Raw genomic sequence first — 14,103 nt, 5'->3', positions numbered from 1 at the left:
CCCTGAACACGTGCAAAATGTCTCTCTCTCCCCCATGAAAAAGGTTTTATAACGATGCAGAGCGATTGGCACAGAATAATATCGCTGCTGTCAGTCAGAAACCTCCCATCTCCATATTTAAACTTTGTTTTTTCGTAAAGCATCAAAAGTAGCTTGAAACGTGGAGCGAAAAGTAACATCTGAGGTTTCCAACCGACAGAGACGATATGTTAACAAACTTATGCATGTTAAATAAATGAATCAGAATACTGCTGAGACTGCCGAAGTGGCATTAATCAGAGTCATCCTGAAGTGCCGCCACTGTGATGTGCACGTAGCGTACTGTGACGTGCACGTGCATACACACCACAGTATATGAGCGAGACATCATTAGAGCAGTGCTTCTCAAAGTGGGGTTCGGGGACTTCCACGGGTCGTTGAGGGGGTTCCAGGAGGTTTAACCACTTTAACTATACGTCCCTGTGCCAGGTGTCCCTAATGCCACACAATATTTTCAGATGAGGGTCAGTGGCCAAATACATTCATTAACTTTGGGGATCCTTGACTTGAATGAGTTTGAAAACCAACAAGGGTGCCAACTTACACACACGCCAACATGCATGCCAGTCTAGTTTGGCAGGCGTCATGTTTTAGGGTTACGGGGGGGGGGGGGGGGGGGGGGTGTCTGCGTCGTGTAATTGTTGAGTCGAAGAGTGAGCCAGGGAGGGAGGGAGGGCTGAGAGTGTGTACCAGCCTCCCAGATTAACTGAATGCAGGACAAGCCAAGTCACAAGACATGGGGGCACTCGGGACAGAGAGGAGTGTAGCGCCCAGGATTACATTAGAGCATTCACACTGGGTGAAGAATTGGGTTACAAAAATCGTGGGATAAAAAAGGGGACAGAGAGGAGAGGAGACATTGCATAGGCAGTACAGCTGATATTAATTTCAAATCACTAAATCATACAAACACAAGAACATCATTGATCCAAACTCTCTGTAGCTCTGTCCAGTACAAGCATACACCCGTTACACCGACACACACACACACACACACACACACACACACACACACACACACACACACACACACACACACACACAGAGACACGCTCCAAGGCTCACAGTTTCACATGCAAGGGTCACTTTTACATTTTATACTATAAAGGTTTAACAAAATGGTATACTCTGTCATACAATAACTCGGACGTAACCACATGAACCCTAGCCTCCATATTCTGGGGCAAACATTTAGTAAAAATATCCCAACTACAAGGTGACCTTGTAGAATAGCTTTTTCCAGTGGAGGGATTTGGTGTAGAGGAAAAAGACATTCACTTAACAAAGCAGGCTTCATTTATATACCCATATAGCCATATAGTTACTATGAAAACCTGAAAAACCTGTCCGTCGATCCGTCACACCTCCATATATGGTTGTCAGTCCGTCACACCTCATGACACGCTATATGGCTGTCTCCATATATGAAGATCATGACACTGACCTCATCAAACCCTGGATAGCCATACATTGATTGGCTGATGACGTCACGTAACTATGTATGTTTATGTAAAAACGGTGGTTCAGAGGGACAACACCGACATATGGATGACGTAACCAATTTGAGTTTCAAACATAAAGGAAACTTAAAATATTTAGAACCCATTGTAGTGGTGAGAGATAAGTTGGCAGCTCGACAGAGAGGATTTCTCGGCTGCACGGCAGCCGGTGAAAACTAGAGTTTTTAAGGCCCGACCGTGATATTGAGTATTAACAAGAGCTTGTGACTAAATAATACCTACACTGGAACAAAGATTATTTTTTACATTTCCTGAATAGTAACGGTTACGAGCATACAAGGTTTCTGTCCGACAGCGACAATATGTATAGCCTGATGGAGCTGCTTGTGTGTGTGTGTGTGTGTGTGTGTGTGTGTGTGTGTACATATGCATGTGACAGCTGCACCTTGCAGATAAGAAGCGATGATGATTGACAGTCTATATGTCAGTGTTTGCTGTGTTGGGATTATGCAGCAGAGAGGAGTTAATGATGACACACGTACACAACCTGACACACACACACACACACACACACACACACACACACACATTTGTATTTTACAGTATATCCCCTTGGGGTTTTCAAAAGCAACTTGTACCATTTGTGTGTGTGCCATTTTTCACCTTACAGAATAAGAAAACGCTCACACACCGAGTGCTCCAATGCAACAGCTGCTTAATTTGCACCACAAATGGAATTCTCACCTTACCCCACCCGGCCTAAACCCTATAGATGCCTAATCCTAACCCCAACATGAATATTTGACTACATATAACCGTATGTACGTAAATCCTGTTTTTGACTGACACACACACATACACACACACAAACACACACACACACACACACACTCTGAGTGTCTCCTAAAAGCCTTCATTGTACTGTATCCAGTATGTGATGTACTTACCTCATGTTTTGAATAGTGTGTGTGTGTGTGTGTGTGTGTGTGCGTGCGTGCGCGCGCGCGCGCGCGCACGCACGCACGCACGCACGGCAGACACTCAGAGCGACCCATGGCACTATGAGCAGAGACAGCCGTGCCGTGCTGGTCTGTAATTATCAGCTCTTACAGTGACATCCCAGCATGCACTTGGGTTGGCGGCGCCCGCCCACCCGTTCAGTGCACTGAACTAGAGTGCTTCTGTCTGTCCGTCGGTCACCCTCCAAACATTAGACTTTATTTATTTTTTATGAACTATGATGGTGGAAAGAAACTGGAATATAGCTTATTCTTTTTAAAACTATCCGATTCTACAAGAAAAGACTAATCGATGTAGTTAAAACAAACTATTGTGGATTTGTTGACATTGGTGGTACAGTAGCCGAATGAGGACGGCTCAGGGAATTCCCCTCAATAGTTCTAAATCCGGCTGAGTGTTTATTTTATTCAGTTGGATATCTAGATCACTCAACCACACATCACGCCAGGACTGGCTGGATCACATGGTGCTGCCAGGTGGACTTAACCTAAGGGGTGTGTGTGTGTGTGTGTGTGTGTGTGTGTGTGTTTGTCCACACAACCATGTCTAAATCCACTCCTCTTACACAGGGCTTGCACAGGGATTTTCTGATGGCTGGAGTCATGCTGAACCACCTGGCAATGCCCCATCATTTACTATGTTTGTGCGCACGCTTGCGTGCGCGTTACTATAATTGTGAGGACCAAAAATGTCCACACAATAGTAGAATTTGAGAAATAGACATTGTGAGGAGATAAATTGTTGCTTTATGGTTAAAAGTTACTTTTAGAGATGCGTTTACAATTAGGAAAAGATTCAGGTTAGCATTACACATTTAGCGGTTAGGTTTAGGGGCTGAGGTTCAAGTTATGTCTGAATTATACTTAAATACACGCCGGTAGATGTTCAAGTTTTCGACGCAGCATGAGCTTGTAGGTCTGCTATTTTTTGCCAGGGATATAAATGGCAAAGACAAACGGTAAAAAGTAAAAAAAAACAATGCTCACATTGGATTCAATTCAAAGTCTACAAAGCATACAAACACTGTTCTTTCACCCCCGAGTGTGTGTGTGTGTGTGTGTGTCTGTCCCCGTGTGTCCGTGTGTGTGTGTGTGTGCGCGTGCGCCTCTAGACAGGTTCAAAAGGGAACAGGGGTTACCCGTGCTTTACTGTGAACTCAAGTCAGCACAAAGTTAAGCGTGAGGAGGATAAATAAGGACTGGAGCATGATAATGACACAGGTCTGGCAGGGTTCCTAGTTCTGACACTGTTTAGTCAGTCTTTTGAAAATAATTAAATTTTAGTCATATTTTAGTAATCTGAAATGTTTTGGTGTCTAGTTTTAGTCAACTAAATGTCATAAGATCGACTACAATGTATGTTGGCAAGTCTTGAAATATCTACAAGCTCACAACGTTGACCGATAGCAATACTTAAAATGTACTCTCTCAAAATAGGTAATATTTAATCATTTTATTATAGTAAAATATCGTTTAAAAATAGCTCTATTTCAACGTTTTTGAAAATGTTTGAAAATGTATTAACATTAAAACATTATGACGATCATCATTACGCAATGCGAATCATCCGATTAACGAAAATACTTATTACTATTGTACAATTATTGCCCCATGCCGAAAATTGATCTACAGGCTCAATTTGCAATGATCTATTTTTGGCTATTTCCTGAACTTAGGTGGTCATCATACTGTATCTGTGGGTACTGGGTTGAGTGGCCGCCTGGGAAAGAGAAGGTCCAAGGTTCGATTCTTCTCCCCCTCCCCCCCCACTTCAGAAGCACTCAGCTGGGTGACGCTGAAAGGTGAATTTCCGCCGCGGGATGAAATGGGTCTAATTATTTATTATTAACTCACATTCCTTCATGGCAGTCTTCAGCAACTATCAACTCTCCCCAATGAGTCCCATTCTCATCTAATCAAGCATTACATTTATCTAAATCTGCAACGCCTGCAGTGCGTGTCTGTGCATACTATACTGTATGTTCCCTGAAGCGAGGCATTCTCTGTGTGTTATATATACCTTCATATACCTTCCCTGAAGCGCGGAGGAGGCGATGAAGCCATTTGTCTGAGATGCACGGTGCTTAGGCGCAGCAATTATGTGCCATTGTTGCTGCGGTTACGCTGCTATATTGAGGCACTTGTGACTTGTGCTACCTCAGCTGGAAGCCAGCAGAGATGGTTTTGTTTTTCTTTTAGGAGCTGCTGGCTTGTCCTTGCCTGTCTTTAGGTAGGTACCAGAGCATACACTGTGGCTAAAACCTCACCAGCATTTGACCTGACACGCACAAACGCACGCGCACACGTTGTGAACTTGTAGAGACACCACTTGTGTGAGACACCAGCGTGCAACTCAAGTAGTAAATCAGGCATAACTCAAATGCCTGATAACTCATAATTTGACCCCAACCTCAATCTTAAAATAATAACAATAATCAGTTTTAACCATGAAACACACGTTTATATTGTGAGGACCAGGACAATTGTCCTAACAAAACACACACCTTTCTGCTCTACAATCTACAAAGTGCCAAGGTCAGTGGATTAGCATGCATGAAAGAAAGCGCACAATGTCTCCTGAAAGAGAGAGAGAGAGAGTGTGTGTGTGTGTGTGTGTGTGTGTGTGTGTGTGTGTGTGTGTGTGTGTGTGTGTGTGTGTGTGTGTGTGTGTGTGTGTGTGTGCATGTATGCATGCATGCATGCGTGTGTGTGCACGCATAGTGGGCACTGGCCACGCTCGGTTTGCTGGTCTCGCTCCAAGGAGCGTTTGATTTTAGTGTGAATGCAGTGAGATTGAAAACATTCCGTCCTGTTGACCAGGTTTTAAACTTACCACAGATACTGTATGATGAGGTGTCACACTACATAGCATTTCAATTCCATGTTATTGTTTGGCAAATCATTGCAGGCCATACCCTTCCTTTGGTATTTTCACTAGTGCTCCGCTGTGTATATCTGAAGAAGCTTTAAATTCATTACAGCCTTACGGTTGTTCAACAGTTTTCTGTTGAACCCAGGGTCTCCTGCACAAACTGCTGAAATGTTTACCACTGATCTGACTGATGGCTGCTCACTTTGAGGAGAAATGGAATTTGTGTCAAACTCAAAGGTCATGTCTAACCAAGGTACAGGATCTAAAGGTCTCAATAGAAGAGCAGGGAGAGATACAACCATGTTATTCACTACAAAAACCTACATAATGCAGCTTTAAACCTGCAAACAGGAACTTATTTGATTGAATAAAAGGTTATTTTTATCATCATAATTTTTCAACCGTGGTGCAGATAATGGATTTCACAATGCCACGCCAGACTTCCCGGTACTTCATTGCCATCCGCAGTTCCTGTTTACTGATGCATGTGTCCCTAGCGATGACATCAGGGAACAAAAGTTTTCTACCTCTGGTCTGCTTTGAGGCTAGCCTCGGAAACCCAGACGTTTTTCTTTCCAGGGAGAAAAAAAAGTCTGGGTCCGAGTCCACTTCAATTCGGCATAGAGTAGCGCAAACATCCATCACTCTGTCCTGATTTCTGATTGTCTGCACCTTTGTTAAATTGACGCACACACGTACAGGTGTACACACACACACACACACACACACACACACCTCTCTGTCGCTCTAATAAATTAGTCTCATGCCGCGCAGCTGCGTCTAGATTCTCCCGGTGGATCCTGCCGGGAGCTGCCTATGCCATAGAAAGCATAGGTGGACCCCAGACTACTTTGAGGCAGGATTCCAGAGAAGAAGCAAAGATATAACCTCATGATCAGCTCTGTAGCAGTGGTCAGCAACCTGTGTTCTTCTGGATCGGACTAGTGAAGAAACACGGGGACGGTTGCCGTATATTAGAGAAGTCGATGGGCGACTCTTCCAAGAGAGATTTTGAGCTCTCATAAGTGCCATCCAGCCGTTTCTCTAATTTCTTTGAACCTCCATGCTACGCCACATTGATGAAATGTCATGAATACTTTATTCAAAAGTAGCCCAGACCAAGTATTGACTGCATACATTAATATACGTTTCAGTCTACTCTAGATGGTTGACATTTGTTTAATTTTGTTTTAGTGGTCTCGGACATTTGATGCAGTCAGTGGTGGTTCTGATATGGGAAGCCTGACTTCTATGTTAAACGTTCTAGACTCGGATGTGAGCTGAGCTACGGTAGGACAGAACAGAACAATGTGCACGTTGCCTACTGCCTCGTGCACTGTATCGTATACCATGATCTTTTGGGGCCGTTTCTATCCCTCGCCCGTAGTAAGAGCCATAATGAAAAACAGACGTGAAGTGAAGAGCCCTGCCTCACTGCAACGACCACAAAAGCTCCACTCATTACACATGGTAGATTAACTTGCTCATTAGGGAGAGGAGAGAGGGGTAGAGAGAGAGAGAGAGAGAGAGATGTCTTTCCAGGAAAAAGGTCATGGAGAAAGAAGGGACCTCTCTCACACTAAAAATTGGTCCCCGCCCACCTCGTGTTCCTGTGGACTATACAAACCAACATGAAGGTTTTCAGTGGGTCCCCACCCCCTCATGTTCTTGTTGACTATAAAAACCGACATGCAGTTTTCCAGGGGTCTCGAGGTCCCCACACTTTGCATGTTTGTGTGTCTGTCGCCTGGCATTAAATTGGAAACTGTTGTTAGATATAACAATACAAATCCACACACCCCCCCAGGTTGAGAACCTCTACTGTAGAATATAGACTAGTGGTTCCCAAACGTATTAGCCTGTAACTCAAAAGAGATTAGACGTATTCCCAGCACCCCATCAGGGCCGTGCAGAGAGCACTGAGGGGGCAGGGGCTCAAACCCCAGAAAAGGGCACATGTGTGTGTGTGTGTGTGTGTGTGTGTGTGTGTGTGTGTGTGTGGGCGCGCACAACGCACGCCGTTTTTTGGGGGTGGTCTTTTTGTGGGGTCCGTCCCTTGTGCCATTTCAGGTCATTGGACAGTAAAATAAGCAATAGTCTGAAACTAAAACTGACTGATGGCAGCCAGCACATTAAAAGTATAATTAATTATAATAGTGGAATTATCATTACTTGTCAAATGTTCGACTTGAAGGTCCAATGGCACTTATTGGCCCCCACATAAGCCCCCCACACAAGCCCTTATTGGCCCCCCACACAAGCCCTTATTGGCCCCCCACAAAAGCCCTTATTGGCCCCCCACAAAAGCCCTTATTGGCCCCCACATAGACTCTTCATGGCAGCCCACATAAGCCCTTGTTGGCCATTGGCCATCCATCAAAGCTGTGTTCAGACACAAGTCAGGTGTCAGACACAACTTAAGGCAAGACGTGTCAAGGCAAGTGCCTATTCAGCTATTAGTGTAGATTGGTATACATTGTACAGTGGTATAAGTGATATGAGCATGATGCATGGACTCCATGTGTAGTGTTGGCTGAAAGCTGAGGAAAACAATCCTTCACTCACTTTAATCTGGGCAAGAAACGCCAAGTTCAGACATGTAGTGATTATACCAAGCTCACCTACTGTAAATACATACAATACTGCAGTTACTAAAAACTGTGTATACAATACACTCACCTACTGTAAAACAGACAAAAACAGGTACTTGCTAGTTGCTATGGAATGGACACAAGTCGTCTAAATCAGTGGTTCTCAAAGGATAATGTGTGGAGGAAAACTTGTGTGCCGTGACACAAGTCCAGGTGTGACAAACACACACTCATTATTGAATAAACAATTAAATAAAAACGTGTGGATTATATATAAATACACAAAGAGTTATGAATTTGTTTTAGTACTTTGTGTGCACTCATTTCCCAACACAGAGACCTGGCGCCTGGAAAAGTGCTGGCCTAAATGATTTGCATAATGATTTCATGGTACAAAGCCGTCCAAATAAATAATATAATAATAATAATTGCAACATGGTATGCTAAAACCATGGTTATGTCTTTGTTGACATAGTCTGACTATAAATCAGGTTTCTCTGCAAAGCCACATCTCAACAGCTGCCTTGTTTATCAAACTCCCATAATGCATCAGTGAAAGATGTTAGCCTGTTGATCGTAAACAAGTAGAGGAAGACCAGTGTCTTGTTTCTAAATTAGTCATAATGCGTAACCCAAGGTTATAGAGTACCGGTAGTCCGTCTGTGTGTGTGTGTGTGTGTGTGTGTGTGTGTGTGTGTGTGTGCTGCCTCAACCACTTAAACCCCAGTATCCATATTCTGTGGAAAACATATAAATAGTAGATGGACAACAAGCTGGCGATGCGTTGTGTTGTGAGCTTGTCCATCCGTTATTTTCAGCAAAGAGCGAAGACAGACAATACACTAGTATAAAGCTCTAGTCTAAAGGACTCTGCTCAACAATGTATGGGGTCTAAGTGGTTAAGATGTTGTGCCAAGCTCATATCACTCCATGTTTTTCTATGCAACAGCCTCAGGGCAGAACACTGTAAACACTTTTAAACACTGTAAATTATTTCATTAGACAGCTTGGCAGCTGCCACCACAACATAGCATCGAGAATATTATTCTGTCATTAAAAGTCCCCAGGGTACAACGTTAAAATTGCATGTATTCATGCCAACTTATTGATGAATAGTGGCCGCACTGTGCTTCTGTGCATGTACGCAGTAGATCTGCACATTTGGAAACATTTCAAAGGTGAAAGTAAAAGTGGTTACAGTAAGTGCGTCTGTGGGTTTTCATAAATATTCAACCAATAATAGTAGCCTATTAACTTAAGAGCTTGTGGCTAAATAAACTAAATAGCTACACTGGATCAACTGAACACCGGTTGATCCACCATTTTGGTGTAAACATTGTTTACACCAAAATGTGACAATGTTTCTCAGACTATTTAATTTCAAGGATCCCCTTTGATAGGCCACAAGTCACGGATGCCCATTTGATAATTCTTTTTTGTCTCCACCAGGCCGAAGGCATGGGGAGAGAGTATGTTTTGCACTCCGTGCGTGTGTGTGTGTGTGTGTGTGTGTGTGTGTGTGTGTGTGTGTGTGTGTGTGTGTTTTGCAAATTTGCAAAACACAAATGTGTGTGCAAATTTTGCACACGCTCCCTGGGTGTCATGAGGAATATATCCCACCCTTTTCACATTGGCCTGTTATTTAACTCGGAGTTATTTAACTTTGAGTGTACTACCTGTGCAGTCTATGAAATCGCACGTTTTTTGTCCGTCAGTCAGTCAGTGTATCACTCAAAGCCCCCATATATGGTGCCCAGGTCTCGTGACATCAGTGATGTCATAGTAAATGCGACCTGCTATCGCAATTAAGCCCATATATGGTTATCCGTGATGTCATCAATATTGGCCAGCAACTCTACATCTGACCTCAAACCCTTAGATCTCCATACATGGATATATGTCAGAACCTGTTCCGATTCCATATGTTGATCCTTCCCCATCCATCCTCCTTCGATGTTTCTCTTTTGAGTGATACCTGTCTATTCAAACTCTGGACCTGCCCCAAAGTTATTTGTGCAGCCGCGCCCGGCAGCCGGTGAAAACTAGAGGCTCGAAAATGAAGGCCAAGCCCTACCTGGACCCTCATCAAACCCTGTACACTCAAGACACTGCACCCGCTGCCACCCTTAGATCTCCATATATGGAGCTGCCTGTTCTGACATTCCATATGTTGATCTGACCTCATCAAACCCTGTACACTCAAGACACGCTCCATATATGGCCAGTACATAATTCATTCCATATGTTGATCTGACCCCCCATGCAAAAGCGCCAGCGCTCGCCCAGCAGTCTGCTGTCACCCAGGCGGAGGCGTGCATGCGACCTCGCTTCCCCCCCTCAGGCATCGTACTGGTGACCATGTTAATAAAGTATTCAATCAATCAAGTTTGAACCACAGTTGCCTGTATAATCATGATTGATCATGATCATAATGGTCCTATCGGTAACTATCAAATATTAGGCTGGGGACCCCCTTGAACCCCCCTCAAGGACCACTGTTGTTCCCTGGGCCCCACGTTGAGAACCAGTGTATAACACACACAGTGCAGACCCCTCCCCTTGTTCGGCTCAGAAAACAGACCGAGCGAGCATGGACGTACTGTTGATACAACACGACACCACATCGTCTGACTTACTGTAAGGGAAGCTGATGCGAGGCGTGACATCATCCTCACTGGCCGTCAGTGATTGGAGGAGGCAGCTGACCAATAGCAGCACAGCGCCCAGAGAGCAGCGGACAGCTGTAGCAGACGTCCACATGGCGGTGGGAAGCCGTCACGAACACGCACACACTGTTCCGCTCAAGACTCCGTGGAATTCATCAAGCTCTTTTTCAATACACTTGTTTATCTTTTGGCTCCTGTCCTCCTGTGGGGAAGGGGGGGGTGTTCTCCCCTACAGTCCTTACAGGCTGTTACAGTACTTTAAGACGAGGGCAGGGTGATCTTCCACCAATGGACCGTCACTGAACCCCGACCATCATTGGAAACCTGTGCAGAGAGGAGAAAAGAATGATTAGCCAGGGTTTGGTTTGATCCAAGAATAATGTTTGAAAGACACATCGATGCCAAAGTTCTTTGCTGTAGTGTTTGATGTTGAGGTACTACACGTGGTATAAATGAAATAGATTTTATTATTGTTAAAACATTGACAAATGCTATGACCTAGAAGCACTAATTGGAACTCTGTCACTCCGTTTGTTATTGTGATTTGATTCATTCAAAGCATCATATGATAACTATGGTTTTCTCTTCTAGATTCTAAGTCAAATGTAATGTATACCAGTTGACTATATTTATGATATGAAAACCATGCTCCAGTTAAACAATCTCCACTGTTTGGAACTGTGTGTTGAACTTGTTGGACCTCCGCAGAATTAGGCGAGTGGTGTTAATTATCTCATGCTGGCTAAAGTAGCGCGGTGGTGAAGAGAGTCCCCACACAGCTGTAGCTCTGAGAAAAAGTTGACTGTGCAATTATCAGGAAAATCTCTGCCTTTTCTCTTCATGTCTTTTGTCTAGCAACTACTGGATCTGCAACATAGCTCTTTGATACAATAATGTTTCGCTTCGAACAATATACTACGCAGGATTGTTGTCAATTAAAATAAGCAGTCTGCCGTCATGTAGTAAACTAATTAATTGCTTTTAGAATAAAGATGTAATTTTTTTTTATTCATGTGGCTCTGTTGCACTTCACTATTTAATGTGCTCTAAATCAGCACTGAAAGTCCCGACTCCTGAGTCGGGAACAGCTCTAGAAATGTGGGTTTGCCACTGCTGATGTATACTGGCTCACCTGCCAGTGAGGAGCTCCCACTGGGAGGACGTAGTGCCTCCATCCTACTACTACTACTACTTCAATATTTCCGGCTAACAGGCTCCGTCCCAGCACGTAGGATGTGCAGTGACACATATCACTGCTCCCCCAAGCATAGCAAATTGGGTTTGTATAGATGATCTGCCAAACCAGAACCCCGGCCTAGACTATGCGGTGGTGTGGGGTGCATTGACATTTTCACTTGGCCAGTGCCTTAGCCTCAAAATGTTTGAAATGCACTGGCATAGACATCAAACCTATAGTATCTGATGAAACAACATAGTACTTATATAAAGAACATAGATCAATCCAACATCAGTCCAACAAATGCTGACATTTCTTAAGCTTCTTACTGCCAAAATACTGGTCCAAATGACAAACATTACAAAAAGTCAAAAACAATATTGATGTTCACCCTGTCACCACTCTGCCATGGAAACAAACAACAAATATGACCACTCAGACCGTCAACGAGCAGACTCAACGAACTCACACATCATACGGTATCATAGGGTAAAACCAAGCAGGGTTATGACCAGAGAACACATCTAATTTGCTCTCTGCGAGATAAAAGCCATTTTCATTTTGTACTCCTGCATTTAATTAAGCTGTCATCAGCGTACAAGAGAGAGAGAGAGAGAGAGAGAGAGAGAGAGAGAGAGAGAGAGAGAGAGAGAGAGGGGGGAGAGATATCCACGAAGATGACATGGGAGTTTGGATTCCATTTTGCGGCGACGTGGGGAAGCAAAATGAAAGAGAGGCTGACTTAAAGAAGACTCTGTAATTTATCTGAGGACGCACAGCGAACGCAGCTGCTGCCTTGATTTTATTGGCTTTAATGCGAGTCTGCAGCGAAGGTGCCATCAATATCGTTGCTGTTGTGCAAAAACCTTGTATCTCCATACTTCAACTTTTCATGTTTTTCCTTCATAAATTAAGCAGTGAAAATAGCCGATCTGCAAGCTCACAATGTGATGTGAAGTATAAATTATATGCTGACCTGAGTTCAGAGATCTTATTTTTTATATTTAAATGCTTCAAGTTCTGACTGTGTGTGCCAGACATTTTCTCTATAGGTCTTCCAACTATCATAAACGTCTCAACGTAGTCTAAAGCAGGATCATCTGAGTACAGCAGCTCTGGAACGCATCAGAGAACAGGTACACCACTTCAAACACACAGTGGTGCACAGTAATAATGAGGTACATCATTTACTTCAGTAGGCTCCTTACTGTACACCACTGCACAGTTATTGGCCAGGCCTGACCTACTAGAGTGGATGGGTAATGTAAAAACCTTGCTTGATTATCCTGTTGTCATCTTCTCTAAAGAACAGGATTTGAGCGCTGTGCTAAAGCGTGTGTGTGTGTGTGTGTGTGTGTGTGTGAGAGAGACAGTTTCAAAATGGACATAGAATGCTAGCCAACTAAGTATGAATGTATGGCTATGTCCACAACTACACACACACACACACACACACACACACACACACACACACACACACACACACACACACACACACATTGTTGGTTTAATCACATGCTTGTCTGAGTGAATAGCAGTGTGGCTAGATGGTATTCATATTGAATGTCTTGCTAACTAACTGGGCAGCATGGTTGGACTATGTGGGTGGCAGGATGGCAGTCGTCTGGGTAGCTTGCAGACAGTGTGACAGACTGTTAGACGGGTATGCACGCATACGCACGAACACACACACACAGACACACACGCAACTAGCCAGCTAAATGGAGGCTGGATGCTTGTCCCCAGTGGTGTTAAGTAACAAAGTAGCTTTACTTCTACTCCACTATACGAGGCAAGCATTAAATTGTATGTTTTACTTGTTTGAAAACATTAGTTATCCGTTTCTTTACACAGATTTAATTCTTATTATAAAACGTACAAAACATGCACATTAAGACGTTTTTTTTATTCAAGCTTGCATACAATCTGCAATTTTTGAAAAATATGCCACATTTTGAAGAAGATAATCTGAAATGGGATATTCTGCATAGTGTTGATGTTAATACTTTTCTGAATACAGAACTTTTACTTAAAAAAAAAGAGAGTACTTCCGCAACTGCTTGTCCCTGCATGAATCTATTCTAGACAGACAGTCAGACAGGCAGGAAGACGGTCAGGCAGACGGACAGACAGACGGACAGACAGACATACAGACGGACAGATGGACGGACAGGGGGACAGACAGACGGACTTGCAGAGGGACAGGCAGACAGACAGGCCATCGATACAGAGGTCAATTCTGGTGAAATGAGTACGGACTCCCTGCTGGGGAGGGTCAC

General features: G+C 43.7%; 1 protein-coding gene across 2 annotated transcripts in view; it reads right to left on the bottom strand.

Moving 5' to 3' along the window:
- LOC308319145 (semaphorin-4B-like) overlaps positions 1–14,103 on the bottom strand; it is a 92,229-nt gene that overhangs the window by 41,485 nt on the left and 36,641 nt on the right. For both annotated transcript variants that reach the window (XM_080769022.1, XM_080769021.1), the window contains exon 2: positions 10,618–10,971. In XM_080769022.1, coding sequence (XP_080625148.1) covers positions 10,618–10,741 — 124 coding nt within the window. In that variant the 5' untranslated portion in view covers positions 10,742–10,971. The remainder of the gene's footprint in view (positions 1–10,617; positions 10,972–14,103) is intronic.

This window comes from Protomyctophum bolini (assembly GCF_963924005.1).
Source record: "Protomyctophum bolini genome assembly, chromosome: 1".
Taxonomy (NCBI): domain Eukaryota; kingdom Metazoa; phylum Chordata; class Actinopteri; order Myctophiformes; family Myctophidae; genus Protomyctophum; species Protomyctophum bolini.
Note: the sequence above shows the minus strand (reverse complement) of the source record. Positions and strands in the feature narration are given on the sequence as shown.